The sequence below is a fragment of the Panthera uncia genome, chromosome E1 (genome assembly GCF_023721935.1).
Source record: "Panthera uncia isolate 11264 chromosome E1, Puncia_PCG_1.0, whole genome shotgun sequence".
Lineage (NCBI taxonomy): Eukaryota > Metazoa > Chordata > Mammalia > Carnivora > Felidae > Panthera > Panthera uncia.
In genome coordinates this window covers 44,027,712-44,044,462 of record NC_064814.1, presented here as the reverse complement: position 1 = coordinate 44,044,462, position 16,751 = coordinate 44,027,712, and the positions used below count along the sequence as shown (strand labels likewise).

Sequence of the window (16,751 nt, the reverse complement as noted above, 5' to 3'; positions counted from 1 at the left end):
GACCGGATTTCTCTAACAACTTCCCTCTCCTATCCACGGTGGGCCTAAGGAGAAAAAGAAGACTAAAAAGGAAGAAGAAAAAGACTGCAAAAGGCAAGGATGAAGTTGAGGTGTGAAATCTGCAGGCCTCTTTCCCCTACCAATTATAGCAGAATCCCACTCTTAACCCTGGTGTCAAAAGGGTGTGAAAATGTCCCAGGACTGGGTTTGGCTGAAAAAGGAGCAGGTAGGACAGAAGTTGGTTTCAGTGAGGAAGGCCTGCCATTATAAAAACCGTTACAGCCTCTGGCTCTCTTCCCGCACGTCCAGGCGTCGGCCTTAGGTCACAGCCCAGGCTCCCTCGCTCACTCACTTCAGGAGCCGTCCAGGCGGCCTCCCCCGCGCTGTCTCTCTCTTCCCTCAATCTCTCGGGATAGTTCTCCCTCCCAGCCGTCGCAGTTCCCGCCTCAGCGTTCCAACGCCTGCGGAGCCCACGGAGGAGGGGCTTCTGGCTGGTTCCAGCCTCTTCGGGCTTTGAGCTCCTGGACCCGCCCCCCACCCCGCGCCAGTTGCCAGGGAGCGGTTGCCATAGAGCTGAGCAGTTGTCCGCGTGCGCAGGCGGAAGTCCCGGATTGAGGCGCCGCCATTTTTGCTGCCCAGACACGGAGCGAGAGGCTGAGAGAGTCGGAGACACTATCCGCTTCCATCCGTCGCGCAGACCCTGCCGGAGCCGCTGCCGCTATGGATGATCGGGAGGATCTGGTGTACCAGGCGAAGCTGGCCGAGCAGGCTGAGCGATACGACGGTGAGTTGGGGGGGTTACGGGGGGCTGGAATTCTCGGACCCTCTGCCGCCGCCCACAGAGGCCGGGAGCAGGAGACAAAATGGCGGCATCGTCTCCGAACCTGGCCGGGGACGTGGATTCGGGAAGCAGGAAATGGCCTGTGGGCTCCCGGAGCGGTGGGAGGCTCCAGGCCCAGGAATTTGACCCCTTTGGCGTCCTCAGTTGCAGACACTCGCGGGCCTGGAGGCCGAGGCGAGAGGGTGGAGGAGTTGGTTGTAAAATGGCGGCTGGGGGGGGGAGGGCGAGTCCCGGGGCGGGGGAGGGGGAGGAGATGGCGGGTGCTGTCTCCGCGCGAGCAATCCCCAGGGGAACCTCTGGGCCATCTTGGGATGTGGCGAACAATTGGGTGGGGTGATGGGAGAAGAAACACCCGTCACATGGGGGAGAGTGGCACCAGGAGCTGCAGCGCGGGCGCCTTTCAGGGAAATATGGCGGGTGGGGGCGGTGGCTTTTCCCCGGAGGCCCAATGTGGGGCGGCGGCTGTGGAGTCTCACAAAGGAGAATCCTTGCGAGCGGAGGGCTTTGGGTTTGTGGTGGAGGGCCGTCTTGGGTGAGGGGTGGGGAAGGACAGAGTGGGAATCACTGCAGTTCATCCTTGAGCGGAGGCCAGCCGAGATGCTGCGATCGGATTTCCTTTCCGTAGGCCGGCACACCTTGTATTGAGTGATTTTTAGACTTTACGTTCAATCAACCTTGCTTTCTTCTGGGGAGGTCTAGAAAAACCTCGCTCACGGTCCCTTTTCTCGGACTTATCCTGGAGAGCTCGCAAGTTCCTGTAATCATTTTCTGGCATCGTTAGCTGGGGACGGCGTGGGGGGGGGGCAGGTTCTGGTGGATAAAGCATTGAACAGGAAATAAGGAGACCATGATTCTTAGTCCTTTAAATGCCCGTGCCTCAGTTTACCAGTTTGTAAAAATGATGACTTTACTGTTTACAGTTACCATTATGACAAACGAAAAGACCTGTTGGAAAATAAAGTTATTTCAAATAACGTTTAATAACTGTATTTTGGTTGACTCCCCCGGCTTGGAATGCGTGTTTGTATTTAATGGGGAGGTCGTAACCTACCCGAAGCCCTCAGCTGAGGGTTTGGTTATTGGATTTTGAACATAGGGCATCCCAGCAGATCGTATTTTCTCTTTTCTATTTTAAAGAAATGGCTTTGTGTACAGATTTGAACAGTTCTTTGTTCATTGCTCCTTTGCCCCTAAAGGTTCTTGAGTCATTTTTTTAGAACTTGATCGAAATGTCCATTGTGTCTGTTTAGTCGTCAAAGGGTGCTGCTCTTTAAAATTGCCATTACCTCCTCCATTTTGGACCTAGGTAACTTGAATTACCCCACATCCGTTAAACCTGTAGTATTATAAAAACAAAAAACCTTATATGTGGTTTCTGTGGTTTTAATTCTGTTCAGGGGTGAGACAAGGTTGGAAACAACCATTGATCTTCAGATTTTTTCATAATTACTGAAGCCACTTATTTTTCAAAATGTTATGTAGGGCCCATGCTTTCCTTGAATGCCAGGTTGGTCATGTGAATAGCCTCAGGGGTAGTCTCAGTGTATCATCATATATTAGGATTCAAGAATTTGAAAATTAGAAAAGGTCAGGAACTCCAATTGCATTTCATAAATTCTTACATACCTATTTGTATTGAACAAGGTTTTTGTTGGGAGGGAGAGGGAAATAAGATGGGGAAGTACAGCTCAAGGTCAGATTTGTCTTTATTTCCGTGTTTAAAAGTGAAACAATGTAGGTGTGTTCCTTGTGGAAGTTTTTCTTCATCCCCCTTAGGCACCAGATAGGTTCCTCTCAATCTATTAGTGTCCTTGGGGGGAAACTTGAAATTATATTTGAATGCTCTCTGGTCTGTAAGGATTTAAGCTCAAATTCTCAAGTTCGGATTTAGGTTTTGCCAAAACCAAAAAGGGTGTGGAAGAAGCTTTTTGTTTTTAATTTGTTTTAAAACTGATTTTGGAAGCTCATGATTGTAGCTTCCAAGCAAGTGATGGTTTAGTGATAATATTGGAGCTGGGTGGTGAGGAGTTTTAACCACAGCCCTGTTGGTTATTGAACATAGTGTTATCTAGAGAGAGCCACTTCATTAAGTTATTTAAACGTTAAGTGTCTCCTTCAGGATATAAAGGGGGAAGGAAATAGGATCTACCAGGTGGGAAGGAACTCCTGTGACTGCTGGGCACAAGATAGGGAGGAATTAATTCATTGGGAAGAAGAGGAAAGCAGTCATCAGGAAGTAGCCTCTACCTGTGTCCACTCCTTTGTTGAGTGCAATAATTCAGTTTTGTGGTGACAAAAATTCCTCATAGTTTTAGTCACTGAACAATATGTGGTGTGGGGAGTAGAAGAAGAGTGCATTTAAATGATTTGTTTTTGGGTTGGAAGTAAATACTGGCTTTTCTGGTTCCTGCAGTATCTGTTATGTTGCATACTCTGTTGAACCTAATACTTTTTTGTAGCATCATTTAATTATATTCTGGGGAATTGGAATCAATTTATATGGATTATTTAATGGTACTGGAGGAAGAGCTAAGCTGTGTTCAGGAAAAGGACACTTGGCGGTTGCAGATAGGAAATATTGAAGTTTGGGGTAGGAGTGTTCACCTTGGAGATTAAATCTAGCGGCATCACTTAGTAGTCTAAGACATAGGTTTTCTAACATTTGTAGCAGTTTTAAGCAAGCCTGTTACCTTTAAGCATTTCTGAACCAAGTCTTAACATTCCCATATACACAAACCACAGTAGTACAGAAAAGGAAAAATAAAAGCGGAAAAAGTGCTTTTCACATTTTTCAGAGTAGAGGGGTCAGCATAAAGTACATTGGGTTTGTGGGGTAGTTGCTGGTTTTGTCCTTTCTTACCTTTTCCCTGTGATGATTGGCTCCTTGTGGGGTAGGGGTAAAGTTTAGATGGTCACTTGTGATTCATTCTCTGTGTGAATGAATGCATCTATTCTGAGTTATTTACTTGAGCGCAGTCCTTTTTAAAATACCAGAGCCTCATCTCTAGCTTGTTCTATAGTCAGTGAAGGTGGGAACATGTTGTGAATAAACTCCTTAATAGATGTTAGGGAGAGAAAAACGGATAAAGAGTAACTTTAGTAACGAGTTTAAAGCAGGTTACTATCAATTCTATGTAGGGCAATAATAATTTTTATTATTGCTATTTCAGTTAATGGGAGTTAACTTTATTGAATGTTTTTTTCCCCCTGCCTAAATATAAGCAGAGTTGGATAACACAATTAAAAAAATCCCTTCTACAGGTAACCTTTAGCCTTAATTTTAAAACAAATTTTTTTTTTTTTTTTTTTTTTTTGTGGGGCGCCTGGGTGGCTCAGTCGGTTGAGCCTCCGACTTCGGCTCAGGTCGTGATCTCACGGTTTGTGAGTTCGAGCCCCGCATCGAGCTCTGTGCTGACAGCTCAGAGCCTGGAGCCTGCTTAAGATTCTGTGTCGTCTTCTCTCCCTGCCCCTCCCCCGTTCATGCTATCTCTCCCTGTCTCAAAGATAAATAAACATTAAAAAAAATTTTTTTGAATGTTTATTTTCAAGAGTGAGCGAGAGCCCAAATGGGGAGGGGTGGCGGGGGGGACACAATCTGAAGCAGGCTCCAGGCGGGGGAGGGGCAGAGAGAGGGGGGGAGACACAGAATCTGAAGCAGGCTCCAGGTTCCCAGCTGTCTTCACAGAGTCCAGCCAGCTAGGGGCTTGAACTCACAGACCATGAGATGACCTGAGCCGAAGTCAGATGCTTAACTGACTGAGCCACCCAGGTGCCCTAGCCTTCATATTTAATTAAATCGGATGCTCTTTTGTGTTTACTTTAACATTTAAAATACTTTTTTGTTTAAGTAAACTGTACACCCCACATGGGGCAGGAATTCATGACCCCAAGATCAAGAGTCGCATGCTCCACCAACTGAACCAGCCAGGCACCCCTACTTTAGGCTTTTGTACAGTATTGTGCACAGTGGGCAAATTTCAGTTTATTTTGTTGGCTTCCCAAACTATGGAATATAATGAAATCATTGTAATTTGAGATGATGGGAGTAAATTCTTACTACTGCGGACATTCCTAGGCATCCTTTTCACCTTTATTTGAAAAGGTCTCAATTTGAATTCTAGTATGGTCTAGAACACATAATCTGAGCAAAATTTGGATTCAGTAAGTACAAACAAACACGTTGAAGAGTCTGTGCAAACAAGCAGAGTTTTCATAATTGTCTAATAAGCTTGTTCAAAGGAATATGAAATATTTAAAACACTCCTAGACTTTAACCTGGTATATATAGCAAGTGAAATATAGAAAGTGAAATTTCAGTCTGGTAATTTAATGTATCTAATTTTACAAATGAGTTACCAATACTTTAAGAAGATCTGAGAACATTATTTTTATTTATTTTTATTTTCTTAAAAAAATTTTTTTTTAATGTTTATTCATTTTTTGAGACACAGAGACAGAGCGTGAATGGGGGAGGGGCAGAGAGAGGGGGAGACACAGAATCCGAAGCAAGCTCCAGGCTCTGAACTGATAGCAGCACAGATCCTGATGCGGGGCTCGAACTCACGGACTGTGAGATGATGACCTGAGCCGAAGTTGGACGCTTAACCAACTGAGCCATCCAGGCGCCCCTATTTTTATTTTCTTAAAATTTATTTATTTTGAGAGAGCACGGATGCAGAGAAAGGGAGAGACAGATTCCTAAGCAGGCTTAGCACAGAGCCTGACATGGAGCTTGAGCTCAGGAAACCGTGAGATCGTGACCTGAGCTGTTATCAAGAGTTGGACACTTAACCCAACTGAGCCACCCAGGTACCCCTGAAAGCATAATTAAAAAAACTTTTTTTTTTTTCATTTTTTAAAGTTTATTTATTTTGATAGAGAACGAGTGGGGGAGGGGTGGGGGGGAACAGAGGATCTGAAGCAGGCTCTGTGGTGACAGCCCAGTGTGGGGCTCGAATTCACAAACTGCGAGATCATGACCTGAACTGAAGTCAGACGCTTAACCCATTGAGCCACCCAGATGCCCCAAAAGCATAATTTTTTTGAAAGTTTTGGTGATTTATTTATTTATTTATTTTAATTTTTTAAATGTTTATTTACTTTTGGGAGAGAGAGTGTGACCGGGGGAGGGGCAGAGACAGAGAGGGAGACGCGGTCTCCAAGTTGTCAGCTTAGAGCCTGATGGGGCACTGGAACTCATGAGAAGCCACATCATGACCTCAGCCGAAGAGGGATGCTTAACTGACTGAGCCACTGAGGTGCCCCCAAAAGCATAATTCAAAAAAAAAAATAAAAAAATAAATTTTATTTTATTTATTTTATTTTTTTTGAGAGAGCGCGAGCATGAGCAGTGATGGGGCAGACACAGAATCGGAAGCAAGCTCCAGACTCTGTGGGGGGCCAAACTCACGAACTCCGAGATCATGACCTGAGCTGAAGTCAGATGCTTAGCCGACTGAGCCACCCAAAGCATTTTTTTTTTAATTTTTTTTTAACGTTTATTTATTATTGAGAGACAGAGAGAGACAGAGCGTGAACAGGGGAGGGGCAGAGAGAGGGGGAGACACAATGTGAAGCAGGCTCCGGTCTCCGAGCTGTCAGCACAGAGCCCGACTCTGGGCTCAAACCCATGAAACGTGAGATCATGACCTGCGCCGAAGTCAGACGCTCATCTGAGCCACCCGGGCGCCCCTAACCCAAAGCATAATTTTTAAAAAAGAAGGCTGTAAGGCTGATTTTGCAGCAATTTTTTTTTTTTTTTTTTTTTTTTTTTTGCTTTATATTTAAGACGAGTGTGTATTTAAACAGCAATGACAGGAGTAGGGTAAAGGTTAAACTTTTAGACTTTATAGCACACATTTATCTAGAATTTCACATTTCACAAACTTCTTTCACAAACTTTTTTACTTATATCATGTATCAGTGAACTAGATAATGTTGCTTCCATTTTATGGTTCAGGAAAGTGAATTTGAGATTCAATGTTTTTTTTTTTTTTTTCTACCACATGACTGGTTGGCTAGTAAATGGCAAAGCCAGAACTTGTCTGCTGATCTTTAGACCAGTACTCTCATTTCTTCTAAGCCACTTCTAAGCCACAAAAGAGACCTGTGTGTAACTAATTAAGGTAGTAAGCTGGGAATGCTGTATACTTACTTTTTTAGTAGTTCAAATAATGTGTCTTGGTGCTTGACTTGTATCTGTCATAAATAGTAGATAAAACATCTTCACGCTTTTCTAAAGAAACCTCGTGTTTTCAAAACAATCCCATCTTAGGACACCTCCCTGGCTCAGTCCGAAAAGCGTGCGATTCTTTAATTTTTTTTTTTTTTTAATGTTTATTTATTTTTGAAGGAGAGAGAGAGACAGGTGTGAGTGGAGGAGGGTCAGAGAGAGAGGGAGACACAGAATCCAAAGCAGGCTCCAGGCTCCGAGCTGTCAGCACAGAGCCCGACGCGGGGCTCAGACTCACAGACCGCGAGATCATGACCTGAGCCGAAGTCGGACGTTCAACCGACTGAGCCACCCAGGCGCCCCTCTTTAATTTTTTTTAACATTTACTTACTAAAAATATTTTTTAATGTTTATTTTTGAGAGAGGGGGAGGAGCAGAGAGAGGGAGACACAGAATCTGAAGCAGGCTTCTGGCTCTGAGCTGTCAGCACAGAGCCCGATATGGAGCTCTAACCCACGAATCGTGAGATCATGACCTGAGCTGAAGTGGGTCGCTTAACTGACTGAGCCACCCAGGCTCCCCAACGTTTATTTATTTTTGAGGGAGAGGGAGACACAGAATCTGAAGCAGGCCCCAGTCTCTGAGCTGTCAGCACAGAGCCCGACATGGGGCTCGAACCCACAAACCGTGAGGTCGTGACCTGAGCCGAAGTTGGATTCTTAAACGCTTAACCCAGTAAGCCATGCAGGTGCCCCATAGTGTGCGATTCTTGATCTTGGGGTCATGAGTTTGAGCCCCACATTGGGTGGAGAGATTATTAAAAAAAAATTAATAAACTTTAAAAAAATCTCATTTTAAGGGACAGTGAATGAAGTTAGAATGAGGGATTTTAGGTAATCTCAAAATTTGTGTTTGCATACGGTTTCCTTGGTTTCCTCGGTTTGTAGAGTCTGCTGGGGTATGGCCAGGCATTTCTGCAAATTGCTTTTATTTAAAACCTCTGTCCACCCCCCCCCCTTTTGTCTTGATGGATGCAGCCTTTAAGTTAATGATTTAGTCATAACACTTTTAGGAGGGGGAGAGGTTGACAAATGATTTGCAAATGTTCCAGGTACTAGCCTAGAGAGCTGTCATACAGAATCCATTAAGGGGTAGTGAGGAACAGTAGCAAAAAGTTATACTGTTTCTGAAATGGTCAGTTAACAGCAAATTGGTTTGCCAACATAATTCTGTGGTTTGAATTCATTAACTAAATATTCATGTTAGACTACATAATAATTGGGTCATAATAACTGCCATAATAATTAAAGGGCCATCATAATTTATCATTCAAATCAGGGTACCTTGAAACGAAGGGGTAGCAATTCATAATAGTGCTAAGACCGTAGGCATAAACTAGGATTGTTCGGAGATGCAAACTTGCCTTACGGTTATTGTACTTAAGACCATTTGTTCTTACTCATCTCATTTAGATTCATACAAACCACCAACCGGTGGACCTGACTGATAGTGTCAAAGCCAAATATGTTAGTTTTATGTCTGTCCGTCTTGAGTAGATCTGTGTTTTTGATGAATGCAGTGGTTAAGCTCAGGTCATGATGTCAGTTTGTGTCAGCTCAGAACCTGCTTTGGATCCTCTGTCTCTCTCTCTCTGCCCCCTCTCACACCCCCCCCCCCCCTTGTTCTCTATCTCTCCATCCCTCTCTTCCCCCCCCCCCCCCAAAAAAAAAAAACATTAAAAAAGTCTTTAAAAATACTTGACTTAGGTGTTAGTAGCAGTGTCTGTCCTAAGCTTGGAAGATTTTCCCCAAGTACGCTTCTATAGTCTAACCCCATACCTTGTTATGACCATTCTGTTTAGAACACTGAATTATTTAGTTTAGAAAACATGACCATAATCCTGGTTTATCTTGTTTTAAATTTAATCTTCAATTTGTAGCCCTTCTTCCAACGATTTAGCACAATAGCTGGGCAGATCTGTCATTGGTAAGCTTGATTTGTGATCAGGTCAGGATTTTATCCAGCTAAAGCAATATGAAATATGTTTAACGTTCATTTGTGAAATTTCAAAGAGACACGTTGCATTGAAATTTATGACTATTTTCATATTTTGGCAGATGTGGTATAGTGCAAAGGCCTTGGAACCCTTGCATTCCTTGTCTGTAGAAGGGCAATTAATGATTACTTGCCTTGCCTGCTAATTTACAGGGTTATGAAATTGTGGGTTCATTAAAGGGCAGAGTATTCCTGTTTTCCGGTGTGAAAGATGAAGTAAAATTTTGCTGTGGGTATACTGTGGTCATATTATAAGATGAATTATCTCTTTTGAGTTTTTCCTAGCAAGTGTACTCTTGTGGTGTTAGTCTCTAAGTTACATTTGCATAAAGAGAAATTAGTTCTGAAAATCCTTAATTGTAACTCAAATCTGAACATTTGCATATCCTAAAAGTGAAGGTTGTCCAAATTATTCTGAAGCAATATAATACATAATTTGGCCATGTTGAGCTGGTCTGTAGTTCTTTTGATACTAATTCCAGGTTAATATTCAAGAGAATGTTCATGTCTCTCTGACAAATAAAACACCTGTTGTAGGTAGATCTGGAATGAAAGATTCCATAGAATAAAAATATAATTTAGGATTAAAATATTTTTGCTAGCAGTCTCAAGATTACTCACTAGGAACACACGGATACTATCTATAGTAGGTACATATAGTGTATATACTACCTATAACCAGTTTTGTGAAATGTGATTCTAAAGGCTTAATGTAAGCCTTGGGCAGTGAATGGGTTCTGATTAATAAAATGCTACCAATTAATACTACTTGTACCTTGGTGGTTAGTCATTGTATTTGTTATAATGTGTTGTTTTAAGTAGTAAAACTTTATGAGAAGAATATCATGAAAATTTCAAAACACTGTGTGTTCTTTGACTAGGAAATATCACTGACAGTTATGATTTTATTTTTTTAAATGTGTATTTTGAGAGAGAGCCCATGTGTGTGTGAGTGGGGGAGGGGCTGAGAGAATTCCAAGCAGGCTTCACGCTGTCAGCACAGAGGGCTCAAACTTATGAGCCCTGAGATCATGACCTAAGCCGAAATCAAGAGTTGGACGCTTAACCAACTGAGCCACCCAGGTGCCCCAGTTATGACTTTGTTTTTAGAATTTCCAAAAGGAATTCATTAATACAAAATCTGCAGAATAGGTTTCACAGCTTTAAAACTGCTGAAATTTTGGTGAAGGTTTCTTGGCTGTTCAGAGACTTAGAAGAATAAGTGAAATTAGTAATAAATTTGAATGGTGTAACCTTTCTTTTAAGCTGTGTCAGTACAAGGGTTATTTTTGGTGCTTTTTTCCCCTGATGTATTCTAAAACAAATGTGTCTTCTAATTCTGCAAAAATATGACAAAAGATTTAGACCTTGACCTTTTTTTTCCTTTTTTCCCCATATGTCAGTGTCTTAGGTCGCTTATCTTGCCAATCTCTTTTCTTTTTATTTAAAAAAGTTTTTTTTAATGTTTTTATTTATTTTTGAAAGAGAGACAGAGCATGAGTGGGGGAGGAGCAGAGAGAGAGGGAGACATAGAATTTGAAGCAGGCTTCAGGCTCTGAGCTGTCAGCACAGAGCCTGATGCGGGGCTCGAACTCACGAACTTGTGGGATCATGACCTGAGCTGAAGTTGAATGCTTAACCGACTGAGCTACCCAGGCACCCCTCTCTTTTTTTTTTTTTTTTTTTAAATGTTTTTATTTATGTTTGAGACAGAGAGAGACAGAGCATGAGCGGGGAAGGGGCAGAGAGAGAGGGAGACACAGAATCTGAAGCAGGCTCCAGGCTCTGAGCTGTCAGCACAGAGCCCGACGCGGGGCTCGAACTCACAGACTGTGAGATCGTGACCTGAGCCGAAGTCGGACGCTTAACCAACTGAGCCACCCAGGCGCCCCTTTTCTTTTTAAATCTCTTATTTTCTACCTCTGTTTTCTCTGCACCTCATCTTTTTGATTCTACCAAGGCTTAACATTTTTGGCTGCCTGAGGGGATATCCTCTTAAACTCTTGGAAGAGAAAACTCCTGTTTTGATGGAGTCAGAGGGAATTTCCCACTTCCCCCAATCGTGAGACTAATGAGAGTGGTACTTCTTTGCAGTCAAAATTGTAGAATCTGGGTAGAAGGTTGTCCTGTTTAAAAAAAAAATTTTTTTTAAAGTTAATTTATTTTGAGAGAGAGAGAGAGAAAACGCACAAGTGGGGAAGGGGCAGAGAAGAGAGAATCCCAAGCAGGCTCCGTGCCAGCGGTGCAGAGCCCAGTGCTGGGCTCAGTGAGATCATGATGCGAGCTGAGACCAGGGGTCCTGACGCTTAACACACTGTGCTACCCAGGCACCCCAAAGTTGTCCTGTTTCTACCTAACAGAAGCTAGTTGGGAACGTTTTAAAGTTCTTCAGAAGGCTTACACAAGATTTTTTTTTTTTTTGCCTGTTTCTAGGGAAGATAGGAGTTAATTCTAGAGTGAGAGGTGCTTCTCTTTAGGCTGGTACAAGAAGAAAAAAATTGTACTTGAATGCCAAGATTATTGTGTTTTGAAAGCCTTAGTATTCAGAGTGTTAAAAGTAAGTTCCAAAGGCATTTGACAAATACATAATGAGATCCAACTATGTACCAGGCACTGTTCTAGACACTTGGGATTCATCATTAAACAAAATAGACAAAGGGTCTCTTCAAGGAGTTTATATTGCAGTGAATGTATAAACGTTTTTAGAATTATTTCTTCTGTTAGTATGTGTAATTGAGTTAATTTGAATTAGTAACAACAGTGATGTTTAATAAAGGCACCATACCTATTGCTGGTCCCTGTCCTGTATCAAGGACTAGAAAACTACAAATGTACTTTATTGACTGCTATGGTCAAGTAGTGCTAACAAACTGAAAAGCTTTAAAAAGTTTTCATTGACTCTGTGATAATAAAATTCTCTAATAACATCTATTAATTATGCCAGGTACTTATTATTTCTCTCAATCCTCAAAAAAAACCCCTGCAAAGTAGATATGCCACTTATTTTACAGGTAAGGATTAAGAACATTAGGAAAGGTGGCAGTAAATAGGTAACATCACTGGGACGGATGTTGCACTCCCAGGCTGATAGCTTCTGTGCTTGTATGTAAACATTAGTCCAGTCTCCTTGAAGCTCTTATTTCTGTTCCATAGATTTTAATTTTGTAACTTAGAAGTTCCTTTGAAGAGTCTTTTGACTTAATTTCTCTGTTTAGCAATTTTTTCTTTTGAGAAGGAGAGTGGGGAGGGGCAGAGAGAGAGGGAGAGACAGAATCCCACGCAGGCTCTCCCAAAGTGGGACTTAAACCCATGAACTGTGAGATCATGACCTGAGCTGAGATCAAGAGTTGGACATCCAACTGACTGAGCCACCCAGGCGCCCGTTTGTAAAAAATTAAAAAAAAAAAAAAAAAAGTTTAATTTTGAGAGTGCCTGCGCGTGAGTTGGGGAGGGGCAGAGAGACAGAGGGATAATCCCAAGCAGGCCCCAAACTGCCAGTGCAGAGCCTGATGGTGGGCCCAAACCCACTAGTTGTGAGATTATGACCTGAGCAGAAACCAAGAGTTGGATGCTTAACTTTTCTGAGCCACCCTGGGCGCCCCTAGCATTTTCTTTCATATGAAGGAGACAGGGGTGTGGAGGTCGAGTATATTTTCCAGTGGAGAGGCAACAAGAGATAGTAGAACAAGCACTGGACAAGAAGCCATTAAATTTAGGGGGAGGTTTGTTACGTTCAGATTTTATGTGGATCACTCTCTTGAGACATGGTTACTTTCAAGGCCTGTTTTTATCATCTGTATAATGAGAGATTTTATTTTATTTTATTTTTTTAGTATTTATGAGAGTATGTGTGCGAGCTAGTGGGGAGAGAGTGAGTCTTTTCTTTCTTTTTTTTAACCTTTTTTAGTGTATTATTTATTTTGAAGGAGAGAGAGAGAGAGCACATGTGTGTGTCTGTGAGAGTGACAGTGAGTGGGGGGAGGGGCAGAGAGCATCCCTAGCCAGCTTCCTGCTGTCTGCAGAGCCCAACAAGGGGCGATCTCACAAGCTAGGAGATCCTGTTCTGAGCTGAAATCCAAGTTGGACGCTTAACTGACTGAGCCACCCCAGACACCCTGAGAGGAAATCTTAAGCAGGCTCCACAGATAGTGTGGAGCCCGACTTGGGGATTGATCCCACGACCCTGGCTGGGATCACAAGCCGAGCCAGAATCAAGAGTGTGACACTCAACCAACTGAGCCACCCAGGCACCCTGAGAGATTTCTTTTCTGAAAGTTATTTAATGAATTTGCAGGCTGAAACTACTTATTTTGTTGATTTATTTATTTGTTATATATATTTAAATGTTTACTTTTGAGGAGAGTGAGTGCAAGCAGGGGAGGGGCAGAGAGAGGGGAACAGGGGATTGGAGGCCGGCTTCCACGCTGACAGCAGAGACCCCGATACAGGGCTCGAACTCACAAACTGTGAGATCACGACCTGAGCTGAAGTCAGAAGCTCAGCTGGGGCCTCTGAGGCTGCAGCTTATTAAAAAAAAATATTTTTTTTTTTTTGCATTTATTTATTTTTGAGACACAGAGAGTGAGTGGGGGAGGGGCAGAGAGAGAATGAGACAGAATCGGAAGCAGGCTCCAGGCTCTGAGCTGTCAACACAGAGCCTGAGGCAGGGCTCGAACCCACAAACTGAGATCCTGACCTGAGCCGAAGTTGCACGCTTCTGAGCCACCCAGGCGCCCCTGCAACTTTTAAAATCTTTGCCTTGTGACAAGTGGATGGAGAGCTAGGAAATGAATCTAAATTCAGATCTAGATTACATCTACAACTTTGGTTTTTTGATCCAGCCATCTTAGCTACTGATTTCATTGAATAGAAAACTTCCATTCTCAAAATTTGCATTTCTACATAAATTATTTATTTAAATTTTGTTGTATAAATTGCCCCATTTATTATAGGCTAGCAATGTTTCAAATGGTGGAGCTTCTTTCAGCTCCTTCAGTCTTCTCACGATTGACTTTGCTGTGACAGCAGATGTGGTGTTGTAGTTCCAGGCACCACCCGCTCGCTATGGTTTGCATGCAGGAACCACAATGCCAGATCCCCACAGCTCATCTTTTCATCTTGGTTTTGCCACACAAGGAGCAAGTGTACTTGTGTGCTGGCTTGTTTCTTTTTAAAAAAATTATTTTATTTTTGAGAGACCAGAGTGCAAGTGGGGTAGGAGCAGAGAGAGAGGGAGAGACAGAATCTGAAGCACAACTGACAGGCGCTCAACTGACTGAGCCACCCAGGCACCCCTCCCCAAACCTTTTTTTTTAATGTTTTTTATTTTTATATTTTGAGAGAGAGAGAGACAGAGTGCACGCAGGGGAAAGGCAGAGAAAGAGAGGGAGACAAGGAATCCAAAGCAGGCTCCAGGCTTCAAGCTGTCAGCACAGAGCCTGATGTGGGGCTTGAACCCACAAATGTGAAATTATGGCCCAAGCCGGAGTTGGACGCTCAACCAACTGAGCCACCCAGGCGCCCCATGTGCTGGCTCATTTCAGTCTTCACCATTTTCCTGAGGGAGGCACCATAACATGTCCCATGTTTATTGACAATTCCGACTTTGTTGGTGCGTGTAGCCATGTCACCGCAAACTACGTCCAAGCCCAGGGAGGACAAATTTGCATTTATATTTCTGCTTGTGTTGAATGAATTATGAGGTTGAACTATATGAAATTGCCAATTTCAGTCAATTTTTAGTTGAAGTATAGTGAACATGCATGGGATACTAGTTTGGGTGTACAACGTTGTGATTCAGTAATTCTGTACATTGTGCAGTGCTCACCACAATAAGTGTAGTTTGTCACCATACCAAGTTATATTATTGACAATATTTCTTATGCTGTATGTACTTTATAGCATTGTGACTTATTTATTTTACAGTTTTTTTAAATGTTTATTTGAGACACAGAGCAAGAGTGGGCGGGGGGGGGGGGGCAGAGAGCGAGGGAGACACAGAATCCGAAGCAGGCTCCAGGCTCTGAGCTGTCAGCACAGAGCCCAACATGGGTCTTGAACCCACAAACTGCGAGATCATGACCTGAGTCGAAGTCAAACGCTTAACTGACTGAGCCACCCAGGCTCCCCCCCCCCCCCCGCCCCTTTTTGTTTTTATTTGAGAGAGTGAGCATACTCATGCATATAAGCAAAGTAAAGACAGAGGGAGAGGGAGGGACAGGAGCCCGACGCTGGGCTTGATTTCATGACCCTGAACTCATGACCTGAGCAGAAATCAACTGAGCCACACAGGTGCCCCATGACTTATTTATTTTATAATTGGCAGTTTGTACCTCAATTTCAATCATTTTTCACCTGTAAAAATGATCATTTCATGTGGTACAACCTAAGTTAAGTGGTGGTTGGAAGGTCTGGAAGGTGAGCTCTTAATATACCCAAAGAGGCATCAAGTTTTAAGGAAGTACCAGCGTTACTGAGGTATTGTACATGAATATTTTCTGAGGTTGTTTTTGCTTTTTGTACGTACTTAAATAGATTTTACCTATTTTAATTTTCTAGGTCTTTTTTTCTCTCAATAATTGATTCAAATTTGCTGTTTGCAGCTTTTTGTTTGTTTGTTTTTAATGTTTATTTTAGAGACAGAGCACAAGCGGGGGAGGGGCAGAGAGAGAGAGGGAGACAGAATCTGAAGCAGGCTCCAGGCCCTGAGCACAGAACCTGATGCAGGGGCTCGAACCCAGGAACCATGAGATCATGACTTCAGCTGAAGTCGGACACTTAACCGACTGAGCCACCCAGGCATCCCTGTTTGCAGTTCTTTTAATGCAGCATTTTAAGGGTCACTGGATAGTATAACTTCTGAAACTGTGCAACATAGGTACTGCAGATAAATTTAGAAAATTTTGGAGGAAAGGTGGCAAACATTTTCCCCCTCCCTCAAACAAAATGAGTGGAATTTACCCTTTTTTTATTAAAACATTTTTTTCTTAAAGTTTTCTTACTATCTTGAGAGAGAGCACGAGCAGGGGAAGGGGAGAGAGGGGGGAGAGAGAGTGAGAGAGAGAGAGAGAGAGGGAGGGAGGGAGGGAGGGAGGGAGGGAGAATCCCAAGCAGGCCCTGTGCTGTAAGCATGGAGCCAGATGAGGGGTTCACATTCAAGTATCATGAGATCATAACCTGAGCTGAAACCAAGAATTGGATGCTTAACTGATTGAGCCAGCTAGGTGCCTTGGGATTTATCCCCCACCCCCATTTTTTTTTTTTTTTTTTTTTTTGCTAGTTGTTTGAATGAAGAGAATGGAAAAGGCCACTATGCTCACTTTTCTTTCCAGAAGAGAATTGGTCTTGATATAGTTATAAGAAAATGTTCGGATTTATTAGATTATACGGTAGTAATATGTTCCTCACCTGTAGCCAGTAGAATCCCATTTATAAATGTGGAATTTTTCTTATAATTCTGTATTTATTTTAAAGAACTGATATCCTCCCTCTTTCCCCTCCCTCATTGTGAGATTCTTCTGTTTCTTTCTAGCTTTGGAATCTAACAAACCCTTAACTTACTGTTCAGCCTTCTACCTTTTAAAAAAAATTTTTTTTTTAGTATTTATTTTTGAGAGAGAGTGTGAGTAGGGGAGGGGCAGAGAGAGAGGGAGACCCAGAATCTGAAGCAGGCTCCAGGCTCTG

General features: G+C 42.9%; 1 protein-coding gene across 2 annotated transcripts in view; it reads left to right on the top strand.

Moving 5' to 3' along the window:
• The first annotated feature begins 613 nt into the window (after window positions 1-613).
• Window positions 614-16,751, top strand: part of YWHAE (tyrosine 3-monooxygenase/tryptophan 5-monooxygenase activation protein epsilon) — a 54,450-nt gene continuing 38,312 nt past the window's right edge. Inside the window, exon 1 of one of the 2 annotated variants that reach the window (XM_049636728.1) lies at window positions 614-784. In XM_049636728.1, the coding sequence (XP_049492685.1) occupies window positions 721-784 (64 nt within the window). In that variant the 5' untranslated portion in view covers window positions 614-720. The remainder of the gene's footprint in view (window positions 785-16,751) is intronic. The other variant, XM_049636729.1, reaches the window with a different exon arrangement.